The following is a 15,118-nucleotide window of genomic DNA, read 5'->3' as shown; positions in this document are numbered from 1 at the left end:
CAGCAACAGGCAAACATATAGGCCAAGGTCAGTAATAGGCGGGCAGCAAAGAACTACATCAGAAGGCAGGGGACAAGCTAAGGTACAGGAAAACAGGGCAGAGGTAGTGTCAGACCAATTCCTAGGGTGGCAGCTGATCTCCCTATGATCAGATGGCAGCACCAGTGGCTTTCTCCCCAATGATCAGGTGGTAGGACCAGTCAGGGATAGTGATGTTCTCTTGTACCAGAAGATGTCCACCACTCTGCCTTTCTGCACCCCTGATGTGGGTGGAAAACGTTCTGCTAACAGCATGCAGCATTGTCTGTTCCCCACAATGTTCTCACCACATCTGCCTCCATCCCGAGAACAAACTTTCCTTTTACTCTCCACAGAGCCCCAGTCATGCTGGGATGTGTAGTTCATTGCCAAGCTGATACACAGGCTCAGTATGTCTGGAGACTACATCCCCCACAATTCTTAGTTCCTCCCATCATGCACAGCAGTCCATATCCCCTTCCTCTGTGTTCTCCTTCAGCCAATCACAATCCATCCAATATTCATATTGGCTCACCCAAAATGGCCACCCCCGGGATTGAAGACACTCCATAGTCAAGCATTGTTCATAGTCTTCTCCACAATGGTCACTGCAGCCCAGCATTGCAGGAAATTACTTCAACCCTTCATGTGTCACAGGTAAAGAAACAAAGAGAAATAATGAAAAACGGACCCAAAAGTCAATATTCCCTCAAACAGTATGAAATATTTTATTTATTAAAATAGAATAAACCCAAAAAAGTACCTGAGATACCAATCGGTGACCTCACCACCCCTACACATCATTAAAAGCAGGTAAGGATATCCGTTGCTCCCGGGTAACCATGCTCTGCAATAAATCGTCCTCTGCCCAGTATAATGTACATTAACTTCTGTTGTCGGGGGCCCATATCTATGAGGAAAATCCACAATAATTAGATGACTCTCATAGAAGGCTCTCGAGACTAATAGAGTCCATGTATTCCCGGCACAGATCATCTCATGGAGTGCAAATGTCACATCCTTCTCTCTGAAAAAAAGCGTTCTCTGTGATCACCAACATCGTATAACGAGGATTTACCAAAGAAATACGTTCGGCTCTGATCTCGTATGAAGTCATGGTGGATCTTCATCTTAGATAACGATATATGCAACAGACAACGCTGGCTATTTGTTATTGTGGGGGGGGGGGAGGTGACTGGTTGGTGTCTCAGGTACATTCTGGGGTGTATTCGGTTTTGATAAAATATTTCATACTAGAAGAATTCCAAGGATGGAGATTTTTACATTGTTACTTTGTTCCAGCTTGGGCCAACTATGTATATACCTTACTTGTGGGAACAGCCATTCTCAACCAGGGTTCCTCCAAAGGTTGCCAGGGATTCCTTGAGCTGTGGCTGATTGACCTCCTATTTGATGGTGTCTGCATAGTTCCAGGGCCAACGCCATTTAGTAGAGACAGTGGCATAAAGCCAATGTCTTTTTTAGCCATCCATGGGATTGCCATCCAGGGATTGCATTTCGACCACCACTGTAAGGGTTGCATCCTTCCCAATGACCACCAATGTAAGGGGCAGTTTTTTCACTGACCACCAATGAATTGGTTTTACTAAGGGTTCCTAAAGACCTGAAAATTATTTCAGGGGTTCCTCTGGAGTAAAAACGTTGAAAAAGGCTGCTCGAGCAGCTGGAAATCACTGTATGACTACACCACTACTACAGCGCTACTACACTGCCATCTAAGTCCAAGCTACCTCTGGCACTTATATCCCAAATCACAACCAGTCACCAGGAATCAGTTCAGGGGTCATTACTCACAAGTCCCCAGGACATCTGTACACCTTCCAGCTTTCTGCAGACACGGTCCAGTGAGGGAGACGATCCTTCTCCAGACCCCATCCCTATGGGGAATTCCCACAGTCAGCTCCTCAGGGACATATCTCCAGACCCCTCATGCCTACACCACTCAGGGCTCAAGAACAGCTTCACAGTCCACAGGCTACCTCAGAAGGCAGTACCCCCTCTTCCCAAGGCTTGGAACCCCCCATGAGGACAGAGAACAATCTCTCCAGGGCTTCAGACTATTTATTACCTCCCCAGCTACCTTCTGGACACTCCTCTCCAGGGATTGGCCAGGTCATGATAAATATTCAGGCTGGCCATTTGAATCTACCTATGTTCTGGAAGCTTCTCCCAGAGGCAGGGGGAAGCAATCAAACTCCCAGCTTGTGAAACCCTAAACAGACCAGGCCAAACGATCACTGCTTCCTTGACTACAGAAGGAGCCAAAAACTAAAGTTGCCTAGTATCCCTCGCTAGGACGATGCTACAAAATTTTAATTGATTTTGTTGTATTTTTGGTACCTCAAAACCTCCAGAAACCAAAAATACCCCTTCAGCTGTACTACAAGGATTAGATGTTATCTCTAGTGGGAGAGGAATAAGGGGCTATTCTTACCTTACATCTCCCTCCAGCAGAGCAGAGGAAAAAGCCAGGGGCCTGCTGGAGAGATAAGTAAGGTAAATGTTCCATCTTATTCCTCATCCCCTAGAGTAGAGAGGAGGATCGCTGCAAGCGTCTTTTTTTTCCCATGGTTCCCAGATCTGGGCTGTAAAAGTCCAGTCTTATTTTTGGGAAGATTCTATCAATAAAAACCTCACAAAGGTTCCAACCCTTCCTCATGCTATCCATAGGGAAATTGATGCCCCTTACTTTCACTGCATTGTCCCAGATGAGGTCTGATTCAGACAAAACGTGTAGGGCGGAGCTCATGCTGATGTCATTGCGCTGTAGCCTCAATCCGGAAGTGTTTGGATCTGTACACCGGCTTGTTTAAAAAATTTTAATTGGATTTGCTGCACTGTGGAACGTTCTTTACCTTTCTTTCCCTTGAGCCTTTATGCTGCAGTCAGTTGGAGGCGGAGATTCCAGATGACAGCGCGGGGGGGGGGGGAGGGGTGACAGCCAGGTTACCATTACACAGATGCACCAGTGACATCTACCTGTCTGTGGCTTTGCTTTACAGGACTTCTCTTTAGTTAGAGGGTCATGATTAGATATGTGCACTGCCGAAAAATTCATTTGTTTTCGTTTCATTCGTTTTTTTTTGGGGGGGGGTGGGTTCGTTTTTCAGGTCATTCGTATATTCGTAAATTAGTAAATTTGTAAGTTCGAAAATTCGAAAATGAGAAAGAGAATCCGAAAATTCTAAATACGAACTAACTATTAAATTATAGGTATTATTTTCTTTCAAATTTGGCTGTTAGAGAAAGTAAGAAATACAAATTTATCTAAAGTTACGAATTATCCGAAATAACGAATGCCGCATCTAAACAAATGGAACGGAACAAATGAATAATAAATAATAATAATAATAAAAACATTTTTTTATTATTATTAAACCAAATGCTGCATCTAAACAAATGGAACGGCCCCGCTGTGTCCAATCACAGCGGGAGCCAATCAGTGGATCCGGTGCAGCGCGATGTCCTCCGCGACCCGCCGATCGTTCAGGAGAAGGGCAGTCTGCCTATGTAAACAAGGCAGGTGGCTGTTCCGTGAGAGGGGAATGCGCTGATCCTGTGTGCCTGCTAAGCACAAGCACCCCTCCCCCACCACTGTTACACACGAGCGGATTTTTCGTCGGAAAAATCTTGGATGGTTTTTCGGATGGAATTCCGCTCAAGTTTGCCTTGCATACACACGGGTCACACAAAAGTTCTCTGAACTTTCGACCGTCAAGAACGCGATGACGTACAACACTACGACGAGCCGAGAAAATGAAGTTCAATGTTTCCGAGCATGCGTAGGAATTTTGCGCGTCAGAATTGCATACAGACGAACGCATTTTCGTACCGAAAAATTGAGAACCTGCTATCAATCTTTTGCTGGCGGGAATTCCACCAGCAAAAGTCCGATGGAGCGTACACACGGTCGCATTTTCTGACCAAAAGCTCTCATCGGTCTTTCGCTGGCCAAATTTCCGATCGCGTGTACGCGGCATTAGCGATTATTCGTCGGTCGAAAGCGAATTGGCCACTAACTGACAGAATAAACTTGGCTCGTTACCATGATCGTAGTGAACGCTGGTCAACAATAAAAACATGTATAAAATCATACAAGACAGAATATTCTTATCGTTTCCATTACAACATACAAATATACACTTTAGTTGAAACGATAAAAGTTTTCTCTTCGGATCCATCGGCGTTAGCCGGGCCCGCGGTCGAAATCGTCGGTAAAGTTGGGTCCACTAACGGCACAATTGTCGAAAGATCTTTACGAAAACGACCAGTTTCAGACGAAATTCTGTGCGTGTACGGCCAGCATTAGTGTCCGATTCGTCCGCCGCAATATCGCAGTCCCGCTATAAGTCGCCGATCACCGCCATTACTAGTAAAAACTTAAATAAATTTTAAGAAACCCATAGTTTGTAGACGCGGTATCATTTGCGTAAACCAATTAATTTACGTTTATTGTGATTTTTTTTTACCAAAAATTTGTAGCAGAATACATATTGGAATAAATTGATGAAGAAATTCGATTTTTTTGCATTTTTTTTATTGGATGTTTTATAGTACAAAGTTAAAAATATTGTTTTGTTTTTTTTTTTCAAAATTGTCTCTTTTTTTGTTTATAGCGCAAAAAATAAAAACCGCAGAGGTGATAAAATACCACCAAAAGAAATCTCTATTTGTGGGGGTAAAAAGGACATCAATTTTGTTTGGGTACAACTTCTCACAACCGCGCAATTGTCTTATAAAGTAATGGGGTGGCGTATCGTTCGGGGGGGGGGGTAAATCTCCTGGAGCTGAAGTGGTTAAAAACGTTCTTTTCTTTTTTTGTGAAAAATCTGTAAAAAACGAATGAAACAAAAATAGTTACATTACCTTGTTACACAGACTTGTGGGGGGGTTTTCTTTGCATCCCGAACAATTCTTCTTCTGGCTGAAATCTTTTTTTGGTCTACTTGGTATTAAGAGATCCCCGAATATTTCCACTTCTTAATAAGTGATTGAAAAGTACTGACTGCCATATTCAAGGCTTTGGATATCTTTTCATATCCGTTTCCAGATTTATAAAGTCCCATTTGCTTGTTACACAGGTCTTTTGACAGTTCTTTTCTGCTCCCCCATGGCTCAGTATCCAGCCTGCTCAGTACATCCACCTGAGATAACAAACTCACTGACTATTTATACACAGACACTGATTGTAATGTAAAAAGTCACAGATGTGGGAAATTTCCCTTTAATTGGCATTGTACCCCGTGTGTGCCACCTTCTGTGTCTGTACCAAGACCAAACATTCCGGGGGGGGCTCTTCATCACAACTGTACCCCTCCCCCATCATCACCCCTCAATACATACCCCTCCCCCATCATCACCCCCCAATACATACCCCTCCCCCATCATCACCTCCTATCCAAGGCCAAACATTCTGAGGGGGGGGGGGGCTCTTCATCCAACTGTACCCCTTCCCCATCATCACCCCCCAATACATACCCCTCCCCCATCATCACCTCCTATCCAAGGCCAAACATTCCAGGGGGGGCTCTTCATCACAACTGTACCCCTCCCCCATCATCAACCCCAATACATACCCCTCCCCCATCATCACCCCCCAATACATACCCCTCCTCCATCATCACCTCCCCAATACATACCCCTCCCCCATCATCACCCCCCAATACATACCCCTCCCCCATCATCACCCCCCAATACATACCCCTCCCCCATCATCACCCCCCAATACATACCCCTCCTCCATCATCACCTCCCCAATACATACCCCTCCCCCATCATCACCTCCTATCCAAGGCCAAACATTCCGGGGGGGGCTCTTCATCACAACTGTACCCCTCCCCCATCATCACCCCTCAATACATACCCCTCCCCCATCATCACCCCCCAATACATACCCCTCCCCCATCATCACCTCCTATCCAAGGCCAAACATTCCGGGGGGGGGCTCTTCATCACAACTGTACCCCTCCCCCATCATCACCCCTCAATACATACCCCTCCCCCATCATCACCTCCCAATACATACCCCTCCCCCATCATCACCTCCTATCCAAGGCCAAACATTCCGAGGGGGGGGGCTCTTCATCACAACTGTACCCCTCCCCCATCATCACCCCCCCCCAATACATACCCCTCCCCCATCATCACCCCCCAATACATACCCCTCCCCCATCATCACCTCCTATCCAAGGCCAAACGTTCCAGGGGGGGCACTTCATCACAACTGTACCCCTCCCCCCATCATCACCTCCTATCCAAGACCAAACATTCCGGGGGGGGCTCTTCATCACAACTGTACCCCTCCCCCATCATCACCCCTCAATACATACCCCTCCCCCATCATCACCCCCCAATACATACCCCTCCCCCATCATCACCTCCTATCCAAGGCCAAACATTCTGAGGGGGGGGGGGGCTCTTCATCCAACTGTACCCCTTCCCCATCATCACCCCCCAATACATACCCCTCCCCCATCATCACCTCCTATCCAAGGCCAAACATTCCAGGGGGGGCTCTTCATCACAACTGTACCCCACCCCCATCATCAACCCCAATACATACCCCTCCCCCATCATCACCCCCCAATACATACCCCTCCTCCATCATCACCTCCCCAATACATACCCCTCCCCCATCATCACCCCCCAATACATACCCCTCCCCCATCATCACCCCCCAATACATACCCCTCCCCCATCATCACCCCCCAATACATACCCCTCCTCCATCATCACCTCCCCAATACATACCCCTCCCCCATCATCACCTCCTATCCAAGGCCAAACATTCCAGGGGGGGGGGCTCTTCATCACAACTGTACCCCTCCCCCATCATCAACCCCAATACATACCCCTCCCCCATCATCACCCCTCAATACATACCCCTCCCCCATCATCACCCCCCCAATACATACCCCTCCCCCATCATCACCCCCCAATACATACCCCTCCCCCATCATCACCCCCCCAATACATACCCCTCCCCCATCATCACCCCCCAACACATACCCCTCCCCCATCATCACCCCCCCAATACATACCCCTCCCCCATCATCACCCCCCAATACATACCCCTCCCTCATCATCACACCCCCAATACATACCCCTCCCCCATCATCACCTCCCAATACATACCCCTCCCCCATCATCACCCCCCAATACATACCCCTCCCTCATCATCACCCCCCAATACATACCCCTCCCCCATCATCACCTCCCAATACATACCCCTCCCCCATCATCACCCCCCAATACATACCCCTCCCCCATCATCACCTCCTATCCAAGGCCAAACATTCCGGGGGGGGTCTCTTCATCGGGGACATTTGGGGGATTTCTGTTATTAGAATTTAAAAAGGAGCCGAACATCTCTGTGATAATAAATGACTTCACTTATCTGTAGTGCAGCACTTTTTATTTCGATCAGAGTTCCCCTTTAATTGCGGCGATGGCGAATCGTTACAAATTCGCAGCATTTCGGCATTGGATGAGATTCCTTGTTCTCCATCGGTGGATAATTCTGAGCCCGTCCCGAGTCTTTGTATCATCGCCGGTGAGCCAATCAACGTCCGTCTGCCAGGCCAGCCGGCTCGGCGTTGTTAAACGGATGAAGAAGTCTGGAGACAAAAGCGCACGACTTGTTCAATTTCCGCGTCTTCCCGCTGAAGTAAATGTCATATATTATGGATCAAGAAACAGAAAATGAAGATAATTGCTACAAATGATTGTATTGGAGAGCCGGCTGGGCAAGACGGAGACGTTAAATCTTCTCGGAGGAGACGGGATCCTTCGGAGGATTTCACCGTCTGGAAATGAACGCCGGTCGGCCGCCGAGGGCCAAAATCCGCGGATTACCTCATCTTCAGGACGCGCCTCCCAAGTACCGCAATGCCGCACAAATCACAAGAACGCCGCGCTCATTTCTCATAAACTTTCTTCATTTTTGTTTTCTATTTTGAAGGTCAAAAAACTAAGAAAAATATTTTCAGAAAAAAAGAAACAATTTAGTATTCATTTTATGTTCGGTGGTAAAAAAATATTTTATTTCGTATTTTTTGTCAGTCGGGGGAAGTGTGAAATATTGGATATTTTTTCACATTTACCAGTTGCAGCCAGCAGGGAGGATTGCAAAGGCTACAGCTTTTCTACAGATGGTTTTACTATTATGCTGTGAATAGACCTGAGATTTTTGCACACACAGAGCTGAGGGTCAAACCCTCTACTAGCAGGACCAGAACCTTCTGGATTCATCAGTGCCAGGCATGTTCCCTACACCGAATGTTTATGTACCCCAACCTTTCTTAACGATGGGTGTTCTACTGGTGTTCCCTTCTCCTCCCATAACCCATAAATACACCAGTAATTTCATCATCATCTTCCTAAAATTCCCCGAATATGCATAAAAGTGTGCTGGGGATGTTTGATTTGTTGGCTCCTTTGAGGTACAAGGAAAAATGTGAATGGACCTGTGTACTATGCTGAAGTGCTGACTAATGTAATGGTGCTGGGGTAATAATTATTACTATCTACTATGATGTCATCGCTCTCTAGTGATTGGATAGGCTGCATTCTCAGTGATGTCATCGCTCTCTAGTGATTGGATAGGCTGCATTCTCAGTGATGTCACTACTCTCTAGTGATTGGATAGGCTGCATTCTCAGTGATGTCATCGCTCTCTAGTGATTGGATGGGCTGTATTCTCAGTGATGTCACCGCTCTCTAGTGATTGGATAGGCTGCATTCTCAGTGATGTCATCGCTCTCTAGTGATTGGATAGGCTGCATTCTCAGTGATGTCACCGCTCTCTAGTGATTGGATAGGCTGCATTCTCAGTGATGTCATCGCTCTCTAGTGATTGGATAGGCTGCATTCTCAGTGATGTCATCGCTCTCTAGTGATTGGATAGGTAGCAATCTCAGTGATGTCACCGCTCTCTAGTGATTGGATAGGCTGCATTCTCAGTGATGTCATCGCTCTCTAGTGATTGGATAGGCTGCATTCTCAGTGATGTCATCGCTCTCTAGTGATTGGATAGGCTGCATTCTCAGTGATGTCATCGCTCTCTAGTGATTGGATAGGCTGCATTCTCAGTGATGTCACCGCTCTCTAGTGATTGGATAGGCTGCATTCTCCCAATTGTACCACCCACAAGATGGCTGCCTCTGTAAATGTCAGGTTCAGTATTGTGAAGGAATATCCTTGTTGATCACAGTTGGTTCGGCGGGGCGCTGCAGTGTGTTGCTGTATAGATAAAATCTTTGGCGTTCCCAGCAGAGGTTTTAACACATGATGAAGTATTACGTTACCATTGATCATAGGATCCTTTGACCTAACATCAATACTAAGGGGGGTCTTCAATATTTCCAGGCCGGGTTGTGTGCATGTATTTTACCGGATTAATGCAATAGGTGCTCTGCCAGATCTAGGTCACCCGTAACGTGCCGACTGATTGCTTTTTCTCAGGCCGGCGCTGCGAGGAAGGTAAAACAGCGATCGATCGGGTAGCAGTGAAGGGGGGATGACGGCTGCCGACGGTCTTGGTACAACAGACAGAAAATGATAAACTTCCTCTCTTTCTGTTTTCTCCTCCACAGATAAACGTGTAAACTCGCTGCAGATCCCAGTGGCCGGAGAAGAAGCGTTCAAACCCACCAAACGAGGATGAGGTTGCTATGGAAACTGCTGGCGTTTCGCTGGTTCGTGTGTCTGGCAGGTAAGGCATCCATTCACAGTTCATGGTATTAAAAATACTTCTTGCCGTGCTTGGGGGAATTCAGGTCCCACTTTGGGGGCCAATTAGGAAGCTCGTAGGTTCTCTGGCTCGGCTTCTGCTGACATGTGCCTGACGGCCTCAGATTCTGCAGCGTACAAAAGGCTAGGAGTTGGGCTGCGCATCTGGCGGTTCTTTGCCCGACCTCGTACAGAATGTGTGTTTTTATATCTGTGGCATTATCCGGCTGCCCTTGATGTCAGCTTTGTTGTCTGAAGACCTTTATTTCTTAGCGTTGAGGCATTCGGGTCACCAGAAACTAGTGACCTAGATGAGGTTCTATGTGCCTCAACCCTTCAGCCCATCACTAGCTCTGGATGAGTTCATATGGCCTGTTCTTTGATGACTCAGCTGTCCATTATCGGTGTGTTGGCTTTTGGCACTGGATGCTCAGTGCAGTAATTCTCGGCACAAGGCTTTTTAGTGGTGAAACAAGTAAAATTCAAATATGTTCCCTCAGTGTACCAAACATCTGATTTATCTCTGATAGCTTAGGAGGCCTTAATACTTTCCCAAAACCCAACACTTAATCCCCCAAAACCCAGAACTTAACCCTTCCCGAAATCCAACATTTCACCCTCCCGGAAACCCAACACTTAACCCTCCCAAAATCCAACATTTCACCCTTCCGGAAACCCAACACTTTAACCCTTTCCGAAATCCAACATTTCACCCTTCCGGAAACCCAACACTTAACCCTCCCAAAATCCAACATTTAACCATCCCCAAAATACAACATTTAACCTTCCATGATACCCAACACTTAACCCTCCCCAAAATACAACACTTAACCCTCCCCAAAACCCAACACTTAACCCTCCCCAAAATACAACATTTAACCCTCCTTGAACCCCAACACTTAACCCTTCCCGAAATCCAACATTTAACCCTCCCTGAAACTTAACACTTAACCCTCCCAAAATACAACATTTAACCCTCCCTGAAACTTAACACTTAACCCTCCCCAAAATCCAACACTTAACTCTCCCTGAAATCCAACATTTAACCCTCCCCAAAAACCAAACATTTAACCCTTCCTAAAATCTAAAACGTATTCCTCCCTGAAATCCAACATTTAACCCTCCCTGAAATCCAACACTTAACTCTCCCTGAAATCTAACATTTAACCCTCCCCAAAATACAACATTTAACCCTCCTCGAACCCCAACACTTAACCCTCCCCAAAATCCAACACTTAACTCTCCCTGAAATCTAACATTTAACCCTTCCCAAAATCTAACACTTATTCTTCCCTGAAATCCAACACTTAACCCTCCCCGAAATACAACATTTAACCCTCCCCAAAAACCAAACATTTAACCCTTCCCAAAATCTAACACTTATTCTTCTCTGAAATCCAACATTTAGCCCTCCCCAAAATCCAACACTTAACTCTCCCTGAAATCTAACATTTAACCCTCCCCAAAATGCAACACTTTACCCTTCCCAAAATCTAACACTTATTCCTCCCTGAAATCCAATACTTAACTCTCCCTGAAATCCAACATTTAACCCTCATCAAAATCAACATTTAACTCTCCCCAAAATCCAACACTTAACCCTCCCCAATATCCAACACTTAACCCTCCCCAATATCCAACACTTAACTCTCCCTGAAATTTAACATTTAACCCTCCCTGAAATACAATATTTAACCCTCCCCAAAATCCAACACTTAACCCTCTCTGAAAATCAATGCTTAACCCTCCCTGAAATACAACTTTTAACCCTCCCCAATATCCATTTAATCCTTCCCGAAATCCAACACTTATCCCTCCCTGAATTCAAAAACCTATTCCTCCCCGAAATCTCTCATTTAAAGTGATACACACACACTGTGTAATGTACATTCTCCCTTCTATTTCTTTATATGGATGACGGCTCTGTAATTATTTTAATTTAAAAAAAAAATCGAAGTCCCTTTTTCCTAATGGATATCCAGCTGTCACATGACCCGGCTCTCACCCAGCCTGTCTGCAGGGAAACATAAGCAGGAGGAGCTTCTATTCTTCTGCTGCTGGTCACATGTTCAAAAAAATAAAAATAAAATACAGCCTTTGGAATACAGAATAAAAATAAATAATATCAATAAACGGTTTTAAGTTGTCATACAAATATATATTTGAAATTAAATCTTTATTATCTGTTGTCAATAACATGGTGTGGGAGGATTTCTGCCAGTCACAGGGTGTGTCACGCCCCCTCCAGACCATGTCTTAGAATAAGTGGGAGGTGAAGAGGGAGTTTTTTTGGCCAGGCTTCCAGGGGGCCCCCAATGTCCTACAGGTATGACAATAATATCAATGAACATTTTACAAAGCTTCACAATTTTGGGACCCTTAACGGCACAGGCTATTTTCTGGAAATGGGGAAACTTATCCTTTAGCCTTAAAAATTGTGTCAGCTGCTCCATAGGCATGAGAACATCTCCCAAACCATTTCATGTCTGTCGGTGTTTTTAGGTTTTTAGGCCTTATGAGGTGCAGTACAAATCACGCAAACGTTGGACCGGTAACAATGTAATAATAAGAACGTGGCTTGAAAATTATTACATTATTAAAGTTTAAAAGATCTCAGATGTGCTTTTTAGTGTGAATTTGACGCTCCATTAAATGTTACAGTTGATGTTACACTTGTTACTGTGTCATCTGTCGGCAGGCTGTCAGGGGTGAGCGTTGACAGATTACACATTGTGACTTGGCGGGCTGCACGCTTGTAGGAACATCATGATGAGGTCCTGTCACACAGGGGGGGGGAAATCACCCATTCCTCTATTCCTGGAAACTTCTTCCTGCTTTGGTTAACCATTTTTGTTAAAGACAACCTGCCAGAGTTTTGGTTACCCGCCACATAGCCAGGGCTTCCTTCCAGAACTGGAGACCACCATTGCCGGCCTGGAGGAAGGCGTTCCACATTCAGCACAGTTTTAAAGCATTGTGTGGGGTTACCTGTCTAACCAGAGTAAGAGTTATTTCTGCAGACTGGGCAGCAACGGCCTGCAAATCTAGAGGGAAACTCTCTCTGATATGTTGATCATACACTGGAAGGCTTTCCAACATTTCCTATGTCCAAAAAAGACCAAACTCGCCAACACACTCTATTACCAAATATGTTGATACTTGGGCTGACCAAATGTGTTGACATATTTGACCTTGCCAAATGTGTTGATGGTACTTGGACTCATCAAATCGTTGACAGTAATTGGCCTCACCAAATGTGTTGACATACTTAACCTTGCCTAATATATTGGCGGTACTTGGCCTCATCAAATATTTTGATTAACTTGACCTCACCAAGTGTGTTGACTGTGCTTGGCCTCACCAAATGTGTGGACTGTACTTGGACTCACCAAATATGTTGACTCTACTTTGACTCACCAAATATGGTAACGTACTTGGACTCACCAAATTTGTTGACTGTACTTGGACTCACCAAATATGTTAACTTACTTGGACTCACCAAATGCGTTGACTGTACTCGGCCTCACCAAATATGTTGACGTACTTGGCCCCACCAAATTTGTTGACTGTACTTGAACTCACCAAATATGTTGACGTACTTGGCCCCACCAAATTTGTTGACATACTTGGCCTCACCAAATATGATGACATACTTGGCCTCACAAATATGTTTGACGTACTTGGCCTAAATGCTAAAGGGGTGGTGACCCAGGTACAAAGAACCAGAGTCAAGCTGGAGGGGCTCCGAATGGAAAACACAGCATGTGCTTGAATCTACATTTTATTGATACAAAAAATTCAAATTTATCAAAAGGAAGATAAGCCACTGATGGCAAATGGATATGGCAGGGGCCACAGGGGCAATTATGGCAAGCTGTAGGTAAAGTCCATATGATGTTAGTTCACAATGAAATGGAAAACACTGGGATAACCTGATGCTGTGATGTATAGGCAGTCATGTATGGATCAGTAGCCTGATGTCATCACGTCACATAAAGAGTCTCCAGCTCATTCATGCGGCTTGTACACCTGCCGCTCCACATCATTCCTCTTGGACCATATAGCGCCAGCAAGGACTTACCACCTTACCAATTCCTCCTTTTGATAAATTTGAATTTTTTGTATCAATAAATTATAGTTATAATTAGATTCATGCCCATGCTGCGGTGTGTTTTCCTTTCTGAGCTCCTCCAGCTTGACTCTGTTTTTTTGTACCTGGGTCACTCACCCCTTTAGCATTTAGTCCTTCTTTGGCTCCAGGAAACCCCATCCCTTGAAATTGGGATGAGCCAGCCTTGCATTTACTGGTTAAGTGATGTTTATCCTGTTTTATTTTTTGGTTGACGTACTTAACTTCACTAAATGTGTTGACTGTACTTGGCCTCACCAACTATGGTGACGTACTTGACCTCACCAAATGTGTTTACATACTTGATCTCACTAAATGTGTTTACATACTTGGCCTCACCAAATATGTTGATGGTACTTGGCCTTACTAAATATGTTGATGGTACTTGGCCTCACTAAATATGTTGATGGTACTTGGCCTCACCAAATATGTTGATGGTACTTGGCCTTACTAAATATGTTGATGGTACTTGGCCTCACTAAATATGTTGATGGTACTTGGCCTTACTAAATATGTTGATGGTACTTGGCCTCACTAAATATGTTGATGGCACTTGGCCTCACCAAATATGTTGATGGTACTTGGCCTTACTAACTATGTTGATGGTACTTGGCCTTACTAAATATGTTGATGGTACTTGGCCTCACCAAATATGTTGATGGTACTTGGCCTCACCAAATATGTTGATGGTACTTGGCCTCACCAAATATGTTGATGGTACTTGGCCTCACCAAATATGTTGATGGTACTTGGCCTTACTAAATATGTTGATGGTACTTGGCCTCACCAAATATGTTGATGGTACTTGGCCTCACTAAATATGTTGATGGTACTTGGCCTCACTAAATATGTTGATGGTACTTGGCCTTACTAAATATGTTGATGTACTTGGCTTCACAAAATATGTTGACGTACTTGATCTCATCAAAGATGTTGATGTACTCAACCTTGCCAAATATGTTGACGGGACTAATGCCACGTACACACGAGCGGACTTAACGCAGACTTTGCTCGGCGGACTTTATGACGGACCTTCCGAAGTCCGCTGGAGCCCACACACGATCGAATTGTCCGACGAAATCCCGTCCGCCGGGCAAAGTCTGCCGTAAAATCCGCTCGTGTGTACGCGGCATTAGCCTCGCCAAATATGTTAATAGTACTCGGCCTTAAACCATTGGGAATTTTTGCAAATTAAATATGGTTGAAAAAATCATTTTAAAT

General features: G+C 45.1%; 1 protein-coding gene across 4 annotated transcripts in view; it reads left to right on the top strand.

The window, feature by feature from the left end:
- LOC141102621 (contactin-4-like) overlaps window positions 1-15,118 on the top strand; it is a gene marked incomplete at its 3' end in the record, with an annotated part of 285,105 nt that overhangs the window by 176,155 nt on the left and 93,832 nt on the right. For all 4 annotated transcript variants that reach the window (XM_073591528.1, XM_073591530.1, XM_073591529.1 and 1 more), the window contains 1 exon segment: window positions 9,633-9,751. In XM_073591528.1, the coding sequence (XP_073447629.1) occupies window positions 9,700-9,751 (52 nt within the window).

The sequence above is a fragment of the Aquarana catesbeiana genome, linkage group LG07 (genome assembly GCF_042186555.1).
Source record: "Aquarana catesbeiana isolate 2022-GZ linkage group LG07, ASM4218655v1, whole genome shotgun sequence".
Lineage (NCBI taxonomy): Eukaryota > Metazoa > Chordata > Amphibia > Anura > Ranidae > Aquarana > Aquarana catesbeiana.
Note: the sequence above shows the minus strand (reverse complement) of the source record. Positions and strands in the feature narration are given on the sequence as shown.